The following is an 18,233-nucleotide window of genomic DNA, read 5'->3' as shown; positions in this document are numbered from 1 at the left end:
TGGGAAAATTTAGAACTAAGGGTCACTGTTTAAAAGTAAGGGGTGGTCCATTTAAGACAGAAATAATGAAATTTCTTTTTCCCACAAATGGTCATGAATGTTTCAAATTTTCTTCCTCAAACAGTGGTGGAAGCACAGTCTTTACATAGTTTTAAGGCAAAGTAGATGGATTCTTAATTAGCAAGGAGTTAAATGTTATTGGGGAGGCAATCGGATCAGCATGATCTCATTGAATGGCAGAGCAAACTTGAATTTGCCGACTCCTGCTCTAATTCATATGTTTGGTTGTAATATTGCTTGTCTCTGCCTGTTTCAACTTACCGGCGACTAAAACCCTTAAAGTTATCTCCTGAAACCTTCTACCTTGTTCTTGTTACCTTCAGATACAACTATTCCTATGCTCTCCTGGCTGACCTTCAATTATCTTGCATAAACACATGTAAAACTTTGCTGTCATATCCTAACATGCATCAAGTCCATGTGATGGCTGACATACATAGCTTAACTTTATTATTTTTATCCTGATGTTCAAACTCCTCTCGGGCATCAGTCCTCCTTTATTTCTGAGAACTCCTCAGTCTTTGAACCTCCAAGAAAACTATATTTCTCTTATTCAGATCTCTTGTGCATCCCCACTCCCTTTACTCCACTATTGGTGGCCAAGACTTAAGCCCTGAAATTTCTTCAGAAATCTCTCCACATTCTTTAAGATACCCATGAAACGAGGCAAAGGTCATCAGAAGTCTTTTCTCCAGGGGAGTTAGCAATGCTCACTGCTGATTGAAGAGGACAATTATTTATAGGCTCTTGGGGCTCAGAAACCCTCCAGACAAAATTTAATAGGCATCTGGATGAGCATATGAATAGGAAGCGTTTAGATGGATATGGGCCAAATGCTGGCAAACGGGACTAGATTAATTTAGGATATCTGGTCTGCATGGATGAGTTGGACCAAAGGGTCTGTTTCCAGGCCTGTACATCTCTATATCTCTAAACCCCTGGTTTCCACAAGTTCAGAAGGAGACTTCCTTCGTTATCTGTGGAGAGAACTTGCTGAGTTTCTTCAGCAATTTTTGTTTTTGTTTCAGATTTCTAGTACGCGCAGTTCTTTGTTTTAGTCCTTCATTATCTGGGCCTTGTTGTTGGATCCTGCAGGAGTAGAATGTCTTCATTACGATGAACGTTTTAAAAAAAACAATTTCCTGATTTAAGGATGTGTGTTAACAGTTCATGCAGGTTTCAGTTTGCTGACAGATTAGTGTTTTATGAAGGGGACCCGCCTCTGAAGAAGGATATTCAGTTGGCTCTTGTTCTGATGACACTGAGCCACACCCAGTCTCACCCTAGTGGCGTGATTCAAATCGTCTTTTTCCAGGGCTGCTATGGAGGCTGTTCCTGCTGCCGAATCTGGTAGGAAATCCCCTCCCCCAGTTTTTTTTTAAATGTGAAAGGTGGTATAAGCGACAAAGGCAATTTGAACGTAGGGGGTGGGAGAATTTATGATCGAAGAGTAAGATGGAGTGAAGTAGGTCACTTATTGAGCTTCAAAATTGAGCGAGACTGCGCGGGCTGAAGCCTGTGGCCTGCGGAAACAGCGACACAATCAGGGCAAACGTTGAAGGAGAGAGCGAGGTGGGGGTGAGAATATATGGACAAAATAGAGTATTCGCGTTTTCTTCTTCCGCCTCTAATCTTTCAGAACTCGATATTTTTAAGAAAACAAAGCTAGATTTTCCTCATGATTTTCTCGGCGCAGTGATTCACTGCCCGCCATGGTAGGGGAGACGGGCGCAATTTCCGGCTGGTCTATCATGGCGGCCTATGTGACGGACGAGACGGGTGAGTGCGCTTTTTTCCCCCTGTTCCTAGGCGCCAAAGGCAGCGAAATCTTTACCCCGATCCCGGTCGGCGGCACTCCCGAAGGCAGTCACCGTTTCAAATATTCACCGTTGATTCCTTTGTTTTTTGCTTAAATCGCTAAAGTCCTGCGGCCGCATTCGTTATGAGCTTTACCAGAGCGCCTGCCGCCCTAAATAGTCGGGAAAATCCGAGGCAGCATTTGTGGCCTAGAGCAAAAACAATACCAAATCACACTCGTAAACTCGAGTTGATGAATCTTGTTCTCTTTAAATGATGAATTGAAATGTTCTGATGCTCACAAGGTTTCTTGGCGCGTTCAACAAATTCGCTTCATAAAATTCCAAAACTGATTTTTAAAGTTTTTTTTTTGTTAAACGAATTTTAAGCCTTAAATTCACTGATTTCATCTTGTACTTGATAAGTGATGGCCTCAAAAGTACATTATTTCTGGAGTCTTTATGAAGTGTCAGAAGACTTGAATGATACTGTAAGTTCACTTTCCAATAGCCAATAAACTTTTTATTTTGAAATAAAAACAACTGTGGAGACTGGAAATCTGAAACAAAAATTGTTGGAGAAGCAATATACTGATTGTGGATGAGCTGAAGTACTGTCCCTGTTTAACCATTTTAAATTTATTTTTCTCAAATTAAACACTTTGATTTAAGTAAAATGGAATGTGTAACCACTCGTTTGAGATGAGCTTTTGCTGCTATTTCCCCCACTTGGTAGCTCAAGATGGTGGACATTGTAAAAAGGTTTTTTTAAAAAAAACTAGGAGCTGCCTCGAAAGGAAAAATTGGTGACTGGACATCAAGCTGTGCTTATGGACACTGAGAGGTGCTGGTCAGTGCAGGTTTGCAGTTCTTTTGGAATTTTTAACCTGTTGTTACATTTGAGAAATGTTGAGGTATTATCATCAATTTGTGCATGAAAGATAGCTGATTAGATATTGGATAGCTACTGTATTCCTGCACTAGTTCTTCATTTGCCAAAGTTTGGCTGGTGTCTAACCTAGAGTTTTGCATTTTTCTAATTGCTGAAACCTGACTTTTCCAATATTTTTTTCCCCTACTTCTCACGTAGGGAAGGGTGAGAACTGAGGATATGAAGAACTGTTTAAGATCTCTTAATGTTCTGTGGTTACCAAACATTTAGTTTTACAATAAGATTAACAGTGCTATATTTTTTTCCCACCGGTCATTTGGAGCATAAAACTTAAGATTTAGCTTTGATAGGACTGATTTCAGTAACTGTTTCTATGCTTCTTACTACATAGAATTCCCTATTCAGTATTTAAAATGTTCTTTCTCAATATTTGCAGGCAAATATATTCCTGCCTCTCAGCGCCCTGATGGGACCTGGCGGAAACCAAGACGAGTAAGGGAAGGATATGTACCTCAGGAAGAGGTGCCAGTGTAAGTAACTTTTTTTTTAAGAAACTAAGTCTTTGAAAGGCAAAATTATTTCCAACTTTCTGTTCTAAGAAGTGATGAGCAGTCTATTTACATTATCTGGTCTACTAACTGCCATTCATAATGCCCCATAGTAGCTGTTGCTTCCTTGAATGGTATGTCACTTGCTGACTACTAAATGTACAAGGGTTACCTGGGGGTGGGTTTAATTTTTTTTTGAGGACAAAAGCCTTCTTTTCCACAAATCTGTGCATGTGATTTAAAATTTTAAATTGTAGCCAGCAATCAAATATCAGCTTTAGCCTGCGAAGTGACAGTTGAGTGAACTTGCCAGGTGGCTACTGTTACAGATCTGAAAGTGTTTTGTTGCTGTTTTGATTTCCCCTTTCCAGCCAAATGTTTTGGAGAAGACAGCTGTCTTATGCTTCAAAAGTGATAGTGATATGTAGTAGAAATGAGCCTGAGCTGTGCCTTAAATTGTGTAGTGGCGTATTCATAGAATGTAAAAGGATGATAAGAGTTTTTAAAGAAAGGAAAGTCTTTACATTGAAGTAATTTCCTAATTGTATTATTGACTAAGGTAACAAACTTTACATTTGAAAGAAGAGTAAGTGATGTGGAGTCCAAGAAAATTTCAGTTTTCTAAAACTGAAGCAAGTATGACTTTTTTCCCTTTATCCTCACAAGACTTTCCTTAAGATGAGGTAAAGAAATCTGTCTTCAATTTTGGATGAAGGAATTTAGGGTGTTTCCACCATTTATAGTTAGGGTAGAGAGTTATAACTAACAAAGATCTTTGCAGTGAGTTTCGGACAGCAGTGACAAGGTTTTGCTTTTCTTTCCTGATTAGTCAGGTTTCGATTTGATGGCATGAAAAGCACTTGGTTAATCTACCTTTTTAACTCCTTAATCCTGTTCATAAAATCATTGTAACAGCCCCAACACAATAGCTGAAGTACTGTCACATAATCCGATACAAGTCTGGCCAGTAATACTGGCATATAGAACCATTACCTTGTATTACTGCTTCTTTAAAGTAAATGTCAACATGTAGATGCCGACTAATGCAGTGTTCACAATGCAACATTTGGGAATATTTTGAGCAGCTACTTATGGGGTTATGGCTTCCAGAGACTGGGTGAGCACAGTCATGTTACTGAGAATTAGACAACAGGTGATTCCAAAGAGGAAAATAAAATTACATTGAGCTGTTCCTCTTGACAAGCTGTGGGATACCGTTAAAGGCTTTTACAGCCTGATTACTCGCGTGGTATTTTAGCCACCGTTAAGATATAGAGAATGAAGGAAATTACCTTTTATTATTACTTGTGCAATTCCCCCGCCATCCACTCTTGAAAGTACTAGCTCTTGCTGAAGTTCTCCATTGCAAGTACCCATTCTTGATGTGAAAGTTAAGATAATTTGTCAGTAGACTGTTTGGCTGGGAGAATGCATCAAGAACTCAATGTCTGCAAATGAACTTGTTGATAGATGAAACCAGATAGTGATCGTGCCTTTTGTTTTTCCTTTCCCCATTCCAGTCAGTCAGATCCAGGGTTTGTCTATGTACCTTTTACCATGGATAAGCAGGGAACTTTGATTTTTTTGGTGATATACCAAATATGTCTCCAAATGGAAAACTTTTTTTCTAAGCAATGTGGATTTGGTTTTCATGTACACAGGATTTTTTGCCCTAAAAGTAATTAACACTCAAATTTGGACCAGAAGTAGGCCATTTAGTCCCTCCCGTCTACCCTGCCATTCAAGTACAGCTTATCTGTTTTGAATTCCATGTTTCCATCTACCCTGGAAATCCTTAAATTCTTGGGCAGGGGAACCAATCTACCTTCACCTTTAGAAATATTCAGTGCGCTGCCTTCTGAGGCAGTGTTCCAAGTTCACAACCCTCTTGGAGGGAAAAGAAAATCTCCTCATCTCTGCCCTAAACGTTGTTTAAAAATTAGGGGTCAATGTGCCCTAGTTCTGGGCTCCCTGATGAAAGGACGCATATTTACTTTCTGGGTCCACTTTGCTTTGTCTATTCAAAGCCTTTATGGATCTTTTTAAACAACCAGTTCAGGCATTTTATGGCACATCTCTGGAGCAGGTGGATCTTGAACCTAGCCCTTCTGGCTCAAAGGTAGAAACACCACCACTGTGCCACAAGAGCATTAAGATCTTCATATGCTTAATCAAGTCACCTCTCACACTTCTAAACTCCGTTGGAAGTAAGCCCAGTCTGTCCAGCCTTTCCTGAGCAGACACCCTGCTTTTCCACGGACCTATCTAGTGAACCTCCGATGCATTGACATCCTTCCTTAAGTAAGGAAAGTAAAACTGCACACGGTATTCAAAATGTGGTCTTACCAATCCCTATGTAACTAAAGCCAATGCTTCTTTCTTTTACGTTCAACCCCCCTCATAATAAAGGATAGCATTCCATTAGTCTTAATCACTTACTATACCTGTGTACTTTTTTGTGATGTGTATTGAACTAGATATCTCTACACCTTGGAATTCCAAGTCTTTGTCTACACATGTACTCTGTCTACTTTTCCTGCCCAAGTGAACAGCTTCACATTTTCTTACATTGTACGTCAATGCCAGATTTTTGCCTACTCACTCGACCTACCTGTGTGTACCCTATTTGTTTGCATCACAACACATCTTCCAATCTTTATTTATCTGCAAATTTTGTTACCATGCCTTCACTCCCCTAATCAATGTTATTGATACATGTTGTATAAAGCTGAAACCATGTTAGGCTATGCTTGTTGCAACCTACCAGTTGGAGAAAGTGTCATTTGTGCAGACTGTTTTCTGCCAACCACACTCTTAGCTATGCTATTATGTTGTCTCTACACAATGAACTTCTCCATTGCACGACAACCACCTTTGTGGCACCTTGTCAAATACCTTCTGGAAATCCAATAATTTACATCTGCGGCCTCTCCCTTATCCATAGTATATCTTGACTTCAAAGAATTCCAGTAAATTAGTGATCTCCCTTTCACAAAAAAACTTCAAAAGTAATCAGGAAGAGTCAGTATAGTTTTAAATGCCCAGCTCTAATGACCTTAATTGCTTCTGATACTGTTCCCAAGGCTGCCATCAAGCTAACTGGCCTAAAGTTTCCTGGTCTTTTTTGCCTTCCTCCCTCTTTTTGAATGGTGGAGTTACATTGATACTTTTCCAGAATAAAACAAAGTTTTTAGAAAATTAACACTAATGCATCTACTCCTCATTAGCCTCCTCTTTAAGACCCAAACCTTCAATACATTAGGACTTGAAGATTTATCAGCCGCAGCTTGATCGGTTTGCTTGGTGTTGCTTTCTTGTTGATTTGTAATTTCATCAAGTTTCTCTTCCCCCTTCGTCCCAACCATTTCATTGTTTACTAATTCTGCATTCTTGCTTCTAGAGGGCCAATGCTAATTTTACACTCTCTCCCTTTTTAAAGACCTGCAGAAAATCTTGGCATTTGTTTTACATTTCTAGTTAGCATCCCCTCTCTTAATACAGTATTTCTTTCTCCGAATTAATCTTTTCATCATTCCCTGCCCTTGTTAATATTCTGCTGAATTACTGAACCTGCTACTCATGTTTTGTGCAAGTACATGCATTCTTAAGTTTGGTTTCCTTAATTTTTTTTAGTTAACTACAGATGGGTCCTCTCCTTAGAAATGCCCTTCATAGTAGGGGTGTACTTATTCCAAGTGTTCTGAAATATTTCCTTAACTGCCCATCAGTGACCTATTTCTTAGCCTAGAATCCCAGTTCATTTCAGCTTTCATGCCCACGTAGTTGTTCTCATTTAAGATTTTGAAATACTGGTCTTAGAACAACTTTCTCACCCTTTCAACTTGATGTAAAACCCAATCATATCATGGTTGCAGCTATGTTCGGGGTACCTTAACTATTACAGGCACCAATTTTGAAAGTTCCACTCAGAAATGAATGGTTGGTTGTTAACCCCCCAAAATAAAAAGAAATTTGTCAGGATGAACTTTGAATAAACCTCTTAATGTTTCTTGGCCCTTTGGGCGACCTTTTGCTCAGTTCATGGCATGTGCAATTTTGTGCAAAATGGCAACTCAAAAATTGAAAGAATGTTATTTTACTCAACAGGCATTACATTTGCAGGGGCATATCTTCTACATCATGAAAGGTATCTGAACAGTCTTTATCGCTCTCTTGTGATGTGTATTGCACACCTTCTGATTCCCATGTTCGCTCACTGCGCAAAGCAGCTTTAATTATGGCTTATTCCAAAATGTCAATGTTAAGGTTTGCCTTTAAATAGGAAAAACATAATTTGGCATCAAGGAAAGTAAAGTTTTGAGTTTTGCTAGAAACTACTGCATTTTGTAGCAGATTGATGAAATACATTTGGCTTTTCAAAGTGGTGTGCAAAGGGCTATTTGTTTAAAACTATTTCAGCAGGTGGCTTTGAGTTAACACCCTCTATTGTCAAAACTTAAGCTAATTTGAATGTTAATAAACCAGTTAGCATGTTGGAAATTCTGAAGGTTGTCAAGAAAGACGGGAGTTTATCACAAGTTATTGCTTCGTCCCTAATAGTCTTCCAAAGTTTACATTCATAATTGGTCATGGTGTATCCAGTTTTCTCCTTGCCTTTCTCTGAATTTATCTGGTGTCTCTGGCATTGCAGCTGGTCAAGGCATAGTTACAATATTTTCAGATTGAGCTGTAATAGAGATGGGGTATACAGGAACTCTTTGGGGTGGGGTGGTACAGGTAAAAGGAGGTTGGGGAAATGGAGTTTGAGTCAGAGGGTGGTGAAGAAATGGTAGAGTGGAGGAGCATTTTAGAATGGATGATGACCACGAGAGTGGATCTATGCCTTTTGAAGTCTCAAATCAAAGCCTTAGGGTGACAATGATAATGGTTGGACACATCAGCCACTGGTTGGGCTGTGACGCTGAACAAGAGGAATTTTAGATCAGTTTTGAAATTGAGCCATCATTCATTAGTCACCCATCCAGATAAGGGGTTGGTGTAACTAGGAAACATTTTAAGGCATTTAATGTAAATAGGAAGATTGTGGGCTGAAAGAAACTTTTAAAAATTACTAGTGTTGGAGGTGGATTGGTAGCCAGTTTGGAACAGACTATGCAGTAAATGGGGAAGAGAAGGGAGGATTTGTCAGAGGGGAGTAGCATTTTGAGTACAAGTTGAGTTGCCATTTATAGTTTAGGGAGGGGTATAGAGAAGAGGTTGGATATAAGTTAGGAGAGACCTTTGTATGAAGGGGCAGTGGTCCCAGCAGATTAGATCTAGTTTTGCATGCAGTACAGGCAGTGGGGGTGCAACTTTTGGCTGAAATCGTCCCAATTGTAACTGTTCACATCCTCCTGACCTTTATTAGGGAAAGCCAGCAGACTTCTGATGTTTCTGACCTACTTTCTGCGAGTTTAATTCACTTGAGGTATTGTTTGGTTGTGGTGTTGTTAAATGTAGATGGTTTCTTACTTGCCAGGTAACATGATATTGACAGTACCATCTACAAGTGCATCACTGCTTAGAATTCTGAGACTGTTTGTCACTTTTAATGTGAGCTTGTTATTTTAAATTTTCCATCTTTCTTTTTAGTTTCATAATATTTGCTCCCGTCACTCTATCTTCCATCCTTTTTATCAACCCTAATAAACAGCCTGAAATTTAGTGCTGTGAAACCTCGTGCTAGGCTCAAGAGTTCAGTTCACTTTTTGGAGCTTGACGAATCCACTTCATTCGTTTTCAACCGTGATCCATGGTTTCACCTCAGTTCTCCTAAGTGACAAGAGCAATAGGCTTTAATGTCCTTTTTTTCTCTCTTCAATACTGCCACCCCAACCCGTTTGTTCTGCTCGCAATATTGCACGCGCAAACGTAAGCGTAATTTGAAGATGTTTAATTTCATATTCTGTCAATGCCATACTAACCTCTCACCCCACCCATCTGCATTTAGTCATTTCTGTGACTGTTCAGCTGGTGCGCACATTGCCTGATTTAGTGTGAAATGCCCCCCCCCTTTTTTTTTTTTGATGCTACATAGGTTCATCAATAATAAGCAAAAGTCTGCTTTGTTACACTAAAGTGCAAGATTGCTCAGGGCAGTGCTAAGCTCAGACAAGTAATCTATTTGTACTGGTTGATAGGCCAATTTACGTTATCTATTTTTTCATATGCCAAAGAGAACACTTAGCTAACTACAAAAGATTATTCAGTGGTGCAAAATGTGCTCAAAGAAATGAATTTTAAATTCTCCATAATCAGTCATTTGCAGTAGCTATTTGTTGTGTAGACATTTTGCTATGTGTGAACAAGTCATCTGACCTAGCCCCATTTTCCAACATTTGGCCCAATATCCCTCAACCTACCCATCCAAATACATTTTAAATGTTGTAATTGTATCCACCTCCACCACTTCCTCTAGTTTCTCGTTCCATGCACGCACTACCCTTTGTTGTGGACACTGTTGCCCCTCTGTCTTTTTTCAATCTTCCCCTTTCACCATACACCTATGCCCTCTAGTTTTGGACTGCCACACTGCAGGAAAAAGACTTTGGTTATTCACCTTATCCATGGCTCTCATTTTATAAGCCTTTATTAGGTCACTCCCTCAGCTTCTGACACGAAGGGGGGAGAAAGGGCCAGTGTTTTTGGTCTCTCCCTGTAACTCAAACCCTCTGGTCCTGGCAACATCCTTGTAAATCTTTTCTGCACCCTCTCAAGTTTAACAATATTCTTCCTATAGTAAGGAGATCACAATTGTATGCAGTATTTTAAAAGTGGCCTCACCAATGTCCTGTATAGCCCCAACATGGCATCCCAACTCCTATACTAAATATTCTGACCAATGAAGTTAAGATAGTAAAATCTTATGTTGTGCTATTTTGCTTTTTTTAACCTAAATACAAGTGTGTTTTAAGATACTGTCTCATGGTATTCTAGATTTTGGGATTTTCTGCAAACTGCCAAATAGCTGTTGCAAGAGAACATGTCAGATTGACTGATTTCAACTAATTTTCACTGCTTTAGGTGATGTGGTTCAAACAAGCAGCAGCAAAGTGGCTCATTTACACTTTACCATCTCCAGGCTGGGGCATAATCAGCTGCATTTTCTTTTGTAACTAACCTGCAATTTCTGAGGGATGTTAATGGATAATTCACACTCCTTTCACAAATGGCGGCTCAAAAAGGAGTTTATTTCCATATTCCTTGACAGTCATGGCCACACTTAAAACTGCCCAGTAAAAGGCCATTTTTTATACATAGATAGGAGAAATTATATTGGCTGTTAACATTAAATAGTACTGTGTTCCCAATAACCAGAGTCAAATTTGAGGGGTATCTCTGTCAGTTACTTTAGTTGCACCGTTATCCCAGATGATGTGCAGGAATTGAGATCTTTTTCCATGTGTAAGTGTGTTGTACACTGGCTGTTATATCTACTGAAGGCTGGCTGTGCCTGCTGCAGGTAAAACCCCTCTCCTCTGCTGCCCGTGTAAATTAGTTCTCCTTTTTCTTCTCTTTCCCCCAGATACCCTCTTTGCAGCCTCTAATTTGAATGGGATCTAGCTCATCAGGTGATTCTCAGCCTCCCATCCCAAGTGGCTATTCTTTGTCGTTTCTCAGTGTCAATAGCTGTTTAGCTGCCAGGGCATTACACCCGGGCCTGATTCTACATATTCATCGGTGTCACCACACTGCTGAAGGATAAAAGTATTCTCCGTCAAGGCAGGAGGACATGTTATCCAGAACATGCAGTATGTTTTATTATGGATCTTGAATGTAGACTTTGGCCCTGACAGTGCACTCTTTCTCGAGCATTTAGGGATGGGGAATAAATGTTAAACTTGCAAGCGACCCACATATTATGAAAGCATTAGAAGCATTATACCAATGGGTCAGTCACTTTCAAGCATGACTGCTTCAACAAATTTGAATGAGAAAAATGGTGTTGGGGGAGGAGGAGGTCTTGAAATTGATATGGCAGTAATATACTTGAACGTCAGATGAGGATGACAGGCTCGGGTTTGTCTCTTAATTCCCTGTATGGTTGGCACACTTAGTTCAGGCACAGAGCAGTCACTTGAGTGAGAGATACCAGAAGGTGACTAATGTACATGAAGTAGTATCTCAGCAAGAATCAGGAAAAGAGAAAATCAAAAAAATAAACTTGTTTGTGATAACGTGGTCTGATTGTGTATCCCACTTCGCATGGCCTGTTATTATCTGTATTTGTTGTGTGCAGGTACGAAAACAAGTATGTGAAGTTTTTCAAAAGCAAACCCGACCTGCCACCTGGCCTTAACCCAGACGAAACCGCCAAAAGCAAGCAGCAACAGTCAAAGCACGACGGAGAGCTGGCTGGGTTATCCAAGTCAGCTAAACGCAACCTCAAGCGCAAAGAGAAGCGCAAACAGCAGCAGGAAAGTGACGGCACCGCCGAGGCCGATGAGCTGAGTCAAACATTGCAGAAAACCACCATTGGCGGCGGTGGTAGCAGTCCGAACTCTCAGGCTGTTGCGTTGCAAGGTGATCACGATGGAGTAGAGAAGGCAAAGAAGGTAAAAAATCTTAAAAAGAAACTGCGCCAAATTGATGAACTGCAGCAAAAACTAGACTCTGGTGAGATTAAACAGGCGACCAAAGAGCAGCTGGACAAGCTGAGCCGCCGAAAACTGCTGGAGGAGGAGCTGGAGGGTTTGGAATTGGGTTTATAGGAATAACTGTTGTATGCTACCAAGAATACTGGGAGAGTCATTGTTCCATACCGACACAAGATATCCACACCAAATAACTACCAGATAATACAGGCTCGCATCTTAAAGAGACTAAGGGTCATACAATAAGACAACATCGCCCATGCTGGTGCTCATGCTGCCTTTCACACTGTTAGTTTTATTAGAAATGGAGGGAATATTTTCCAAAAATATCATTCCTAAATCTTGATACTGAGGTATGGAATAAATGTACTGTTCAGTGGACTGTATTGGGTATTCACTGTCAGACTACGTGACTTCAGAATATTGTCTAAGCACTGCATCTGTCGTTGCGTGCTTAGTCTGGACTAGGGGATTCGCTGTGTCAAAAGGCCTGATCGTCTCGTTCTTTCATTAGGGGGAGAACATCCAGTGTTCACTGCAGCAAACGTGTTCAAAGCAACTCCCACCCCTCTTTGTTTTGTATTCAGACTGTGAAACACTTGATGAGGGGAGTAAGATGCATTTTTGATTGGGAACATTATAGTAGAAGTAATCCTTTCTGGGATACTGCTGCACTTTTGATTTTTGTTCTTAAATTGTGCTTGCTCCCATTGATGAGATGGGAATAATTGCTACTTGTATGTCTCCCATGTGGTGAGCACTTGTCCAAAGGCTTTAATAAAATCATTTTTGTCATTCAAAAAGTGCTGAAAGAAAATGATCAAAAAGCATTTTCCTCATGAAGTGCTGACTTTGCTTTCACTGATATAAAGTTAATGATGCAATACTGGTTTGAACTCAGACTTGAATGGTGCCGTTAACGTCTGTTCATCTTTGATTTGTTCACTATCTTGTTGCCATAAGTATAATTTCAGAGTTGTGCAGCATTTGCTGTACGTGGACAGCAAGCATCGCTATGAATTATCGAGAATTTACCTACAAACCAGCCATTGTGCTTCAACGTAATTCAGTCTACACTGCATTCTTTGGGACGTTTCAGAAATGAGGTGCAGTATGAGTGCAATTCTTAAGCTGCCTATCTATATTGAATGCAAATGTATACAGTATAGGACTGCACACTTGCCTGGTGGCACTCAAATGGGCATGTGTATTGGAGGAAGAGATACCTTGACCACTGAAATCTTTGGGCATGTAAGAAACATGGCAATGTCTATTGTAAAGTTTCTCTATTCAGGTAATGGAGATAAATTCAAGGGTGAATTTGCAGTATTTCACATTCACAACCTAATATAAAATTTCCAGTCAATATCAAGCATTAGCTATAGCTGGGTTTGAAATGGGCTCTGGCATTGATGGTCTTGCTGCCAAATGGCAATATTTTGATGTTGGCAGGAGAAACCTTTTAAAAGCTGTACAGATTCTCTGCACCGGCAATATATGCAGGTAATGTTTCTGCCCTTCTACTGACAGCCATCTCAAACTTCCTCGTGTCAGAGAGGTAAATGTCTACAGTCAACTAAATTCAGTGCTTGTAGTGAGGTTGCCAGTTAATGTATTGGCTAAGGGTTAAAGCCATATTTTATATACTTTTAAATAATTGCCCATTGTAGAAGAACAACAAAATCAACTTGCCCAGTTTTTTAATTACTAGACAATTTATTTTTATGACCCAATTAAGGATTGAAAATTATTAAAAGCTGCCAATACTATATTGTTTAGGACTTTCCACGCTTTTAGTCCTTGTGTCATTGCCATTTTAAATTTTTTTACTATACTGTATATATTTTAGATGTACATTTTAGGAAAGCAATCTGGAATGATATACACAGAATGTAGAGTTAACAAACTTCTTAGATGTGGGTTTAAAATGGCAGCTGGCAATCAGTGTAAATTTCAGTTTTGTTTTTTGACTGGCGTTCTGTTTGAATCTATTTCACACAATATATATCACCCTTTTAAACATTTTTAAGTGGTCTCTGGCTAAATGTCGGAAGGTGGTACACATAGGTGTGTTGCATATAGGTCTGATGTGAGCGATGAATTCAGTTTGTTTTGAATCACTTAGTGGTTGTAAATCAGCAGTAAGGAGCTCCTTTGTAGAGTGCTCAAGAATGGCGGTTGGGCTGTCTTGTCATTCCGGCCTGCCAGATTTAGTTTTGCATGGTTGTTACCTGGTTTCTGAAGCACTGTCATTGCTACAGGTTCTGAGAGTTCAGGGTGTGTGTACTTTCCCATCTGCATGCATAACAATGGAGTACTTGCCTCAACCTGATACTTAAACTCTCTTTATTAGCTAATTTGTACTGAAGCTTGTTTCATCACTGCTTTCAATAAGAAAACTTGCTGTAAACTTGGGACCAATCCAGTCTTAAAATGGGTGAAACTTATTGCTGCAAGCATGTGGCATTAGATTAAAGACTGCTGACTGACCCAGAGGACCAATGGAAGATGGGTTTAGTTCTCCAAGGAAAGATAGGAATTCTGGAGGATCAGGTTCCCTGACCTGACCTGGGAAAAGTTACACTGGCAGAAGCCTGTTGTACAAGCTTCAGTTAAGACCAAGTTAGATTTTGATGTAGGGGAACAATACTTTTATAAATCCAGTTGGTTTGTAGTATTTAAAGGTGCTGGCGTATGATTACCAAAGTGTTGGCAGCCTCTGGTACTGGAGATGAGCCAAGATGATTTTGCTAGGAATCTTGTGCTCCTATTACATCCACATGTGGCCTCCTTTCAAGAGTCACTCATTCCCTAGCCTAGCAGCACTGGTTAATTGTAGTTCGCCTCCTGCTGTCCCATCCTAGATGGGTTAACACAGATTGCAAGGGAATGAACATTGGGTCTAGGACTTAAGAACTCTGTACCACATTTGGATATTTGCCTATTAAGGCACTGGAGAGTTTTGGAGAAAATCGCCAGAAATAATTGTCAAGATAATTAACCAGCGTTAACAGATGTGCAGTTTTCTTTCAAATATTTGTCCATTTATCTAGATACTTGGAAAAAAGAGGGGTAGAAAACGAAAGTGTTGAATGTGTAGTAACAGTTTACCACAATATAACTAAGACCATATTCTGTAGATTATACTTTTGTAGTTGTTTAGCTTCAGAACCTTTTCCATTACCGATCTTCCTATGCCACTTCCTGTTGCCCCAGCCTAGCCTGCTAGCATTTTGGTAATTCCACAAACCAGGAATATACCCCGTGCTTGCTGTGCAGAAATAGGTAAAATGTGAAAAAACACTGACTTTGGAAGTTGTATTGTAAATATGACTTTGAAATTTTGAGCAGTATTGATCATCTTGGTGTGAGTTAAGCAAACCTAAGACACTAATCAGTGTTAGTTTTCTTTGTATGCTTTCTCCAAATCTTTCTGAAAAATTAATCCGTTATTGGAAGTGGGGGTCAAGGTTGACTTTCCTGTCTTAACTTTGGGAGGGTGACCCATTTGTAATATCCCTGCAGAGACTGGCTAATAACTCCAAGTGTTAAACTTAACACTTCCTGGTTTATATTATACCTTGAAGTGCTGCATTTAGCAACCAAGTAATTTAGGAAACTTTCTTTCGGAAGCATTCAACAGAAATTTGCATCTAGCAGGTGGTTACCACAGTTTGCAGTGCTACATAGACCTGTTGGGTTTTCGTCCTGCAAAGAATTGAAGTTCTATTTATTGATATCAGGCCACTATGAAATTTCGATACATGGGATTTGGAGAGATCCAGTATTCACCCCCCCCCCCCCCCCAATCTCCCAGTTCTTGGTATTGGAACATTTGAAACAGGATTGAAACTTTAGAAAAGTGGAAATTTTAAAATGTTTTATTCTAAGTAACTATAACAAATGTGTTGCTTGCTGTGTTGTGGATTCAGTGATGTGGTACAAAGCTTTTCCAGATCTAGTGAATAAAGTTGAAATATGTTATCAACAATGCCTGTTCTTGTTTGCTTTTCGCTAACTGTTCACCCAACATTTGGATGAATAATGGTAAATTGTGGTATCTCATTTGATTTGCTCTTAGCCCAGGTTCCAATTTGTAGCTTGTTAAACCAGTTGCAATGGAACTAATCTCTTACACCAAACATTAGACATCCGAAGTGTTGTATAACTGTGTATAATAAAAGGGCTTTTAAAAATAAAATCTCTGCAGTATGATCAATATCAGTGAGCCTCAGCATTTGGTGTTGAACTCGATTTCTACGCTACAGTAACATATACAAAATGATAGTGCACCTGCCTTTTAAACCTGTAGACTGTGGGACAAAGTTCACCTCAAGTCTTGGATCAAAGCTGTACGTGCTCTCATGCAGTTCTGGTGGAATGCTGAACTGTCAATGGTTTGTTCTTTCAGCCAAGCAAGTAATCCAATGCTCCATCTGCCTTTTGGATGAGTGCAAAATATTCATTGGTACTATTTGGAAGGAGAGATCCTGTTGGTGTCCTGACTACATTTTATCAATATCACATACCAATCTAATTATTATACACTTGGTGTAGAATGTTACTCTATGCACTCTGCTGCATTTCCAATGGATGCAACTGAACACACCACTTGGATAAAATATGCTTTGGACTATATTGAGGCTCTGCAAACCTTTGAAGGCGCAATTACCTTCCAGCTTCAGATTGCCATCTATTTGATAAATGAAGGGGTTGAGTTGGTCACAAGTCAAAATCGTTGTTTTAAGAAACTTTCTGATCATTGAATATGCAGCCCAGATAGGCTTAGCTGCCATATCTGCTTGGACTGAGTTAATCTCAACCAGGAAGGCAATGTGAGACGCTGCAATTGTCTCCCATATGCTTGGCTAATGGCAATAACCTGATTTCCCCATGCTCATCGCAATCTATTTCCCATCTGGCTGCTTTCGCTGGTTGAAAACTAGGCCAGCATTGTTAATGATGGCACCTATTAAGATACTCTTCAAATCCGGATGACAGAAGTAATGAAAGAGCTGTACCTCCACAAACAATTGTGACTAGAAAGAAAAATTAGAAACAATTAACTAGGTAATCCTTAGTTGATGCAGTTTAAAATGTTAACTTTGTTATACAACTCTTGGCTGCAGCAATTTTTGTCTTTTTAAACAGACTTTCTGCAGGTTGGTTTTGCAATGTCTTGGAAAATCTGTCTGACTCCTTTCTTCTGACTGCAGGTCTTGGTGTCCTGCAGGCTGTGCTTAGTCTTTTAGTTGATTTTGTGACACAAAGTTCACATTTAAAACAGTGTAGTGTGTGGGGAACCAGAAGAAAAAGCTGGTAAATCAAGCTTGAATGTGGTTTAGTTGTAGTGCTCACCTGAGTCAGAAGGTTGTGGGCCTGGATCCGATTCTAACGTACAATCTATGCTGACAACTGCAGTCTGAGGGAGTACGACAGTGTTTAATCTCCTGGGCCAATGTTTAGCCATAAAGCAATGTAAAATTAGATTATCTGATGATCATGCTGCTGTTTGTGGGAGCTGGCTGCCTTGTTTCTTGTGTTGCATTGAAGTAAATGCACTTCAAATATATTTAATTGGCTGTAAAGCACTGTGTGGCCCTGAAATTGAGAAGTGCAAAATAAATGTTTTGAGGGTGTTATAAGAATTATTTTCCTTGCCATGCAATCTTCTTTCAGTTGAGAATATGAAGTTGGTGACTGAAGGCTGGGGGGAAGGGGATGGTGGTTGAGGGATGGTATTGGAGATGCCAGAAGTTGTGGGGTTGAGGCAACTTTTTCACACAGAGGGTGGTATGGGTATGGAATGAGCTGCCAGAGGAAGTGGTGGAGGCTGGTGCAATTGCAAAATTGAAAAGGCATTTGGATGGGTACATAAATAGGAAGGGTTTAGAGGTTATGGGCCAGGTGCTGACAGGTGGGACTAGATTGGGTTGGGATATCTGGTCGGCATGGACAGGTTGGACTGAAGGGTCTGTTTCCATGATGTGCATCTCTGATTCTAAATCATGGATTGCGTTGAGGTGAAAATGTAGTTTTGGGTTCATTTTAAGGTGAATTCAAGGTGATTACTTTGTTTATGCTCACAAACATTGCTTGAACCTTGGACCCAACGTGAGGCTTCTAGAAGCAAGAAAGCCCTGAGATTGTTATGCCCTGAGCAGAAACTGTTCTGGTTTTTAACAAGTCAGCAAGCAGAGGAAGGGTAGACCTGGTGGTTGCTGAAAAGTTTGCTCTGGCTAACCAAAAAAACTCAGCTCAACTCAGTAAGAATGTGAGAGAATTGGGCCAAGTAGTTCAGGAAAGAAAATTTCAATGAGGCAGTCAATGCCAAGGGTGTGTC

General features: G+C 39.9%; 1 protein-coding gene across 5 annotated transcripts; it reads left to right on the top strand.

Annotated features, from left to right (window-relative positions):
- Nucleotides 1-1,297: 1,297 nt before the first annotated feature.
- Nucleotides 1,298-15,878, top strand: pym1 (PYM homolog 1, exon junction complex associated factor). 5 transcript variants are annotated; one of them, XM_043681811.1, is made up of 4 exons: nt 1,417-1,632; nt 3,185-3,278; nt 7,404-7,443; nt 11,536-15,878. In XM_043681811.1, the coding sequence occupies exons 2-4, from the start codon at nt 3,254-3,256 to the stop codon at nt 12,005-12,007; spliced, it is 537 nt and encodes a 178-aa protein (XP_043537746.1). In that variant the 5' UTR covers nt 1,417-1,632; nt 3,185-3,253; the 3' UTR covers nt 12,008-15,878. The 5 variants fall into 5 exon arrangements, with proteins under 5 accessions (XP_043537745.1, XP_043537746.1, XP_043537747.1 ...); XM_043681812.1 differs by having other exon boundaries at nt 1,417-1,638; XM_043681813.1 differs by lacking the exon at nt 1,417-1,632 and adding an exon at nt 1,678-1,839.
- The last annotated feature ends 2,355 nt before the right edge of the window (nt 15,879-18,233 follow it).

Source organism: Chiloscyllium plagiosum, chromosome 43, assembly GCF_004010195.1.
Source record: "Chiloscyllium plagiosum isolate BGI_BamShark_2017 chromosome 43, ASM401019v2, whole genome shotgun sequence".
NCBI lineage: Eukaryota > Metazoa > Chordata > Chondrichthyes > Orectolobiformes > Hemiscylliidae > Chiloscyllium > Chiloscyllium plagiosum.
This window is presented reverse-complemented; position numbering and strand designations above follow the sequence as displayed.

Excerpts from the sequence above, each read along its gene's own strand:
- pym1 (XM_043681809.1), top strand. The coding sequence starts at position 1,773 with ATGGTAGGGGAGACGGGCGCAATTTCCGGCTGGTCTATCATGGCGGCC. Across the intron at positions 1,840-3,184 it reads CTATGTGACGGACGAGACGG|GCAAATATATTCCTGCCTCT; the intron begins GTGAGTGCGCTT and ends CAATATTTGCAG. Across the intron at positions 3,279-11,535 it reads CCTCAGGAAGAGGTGCCAGT|GTACGAAAACAAGTATGTGA; the intron begins GTAAGTAACTTT and ends TGTTGTGTGCAG.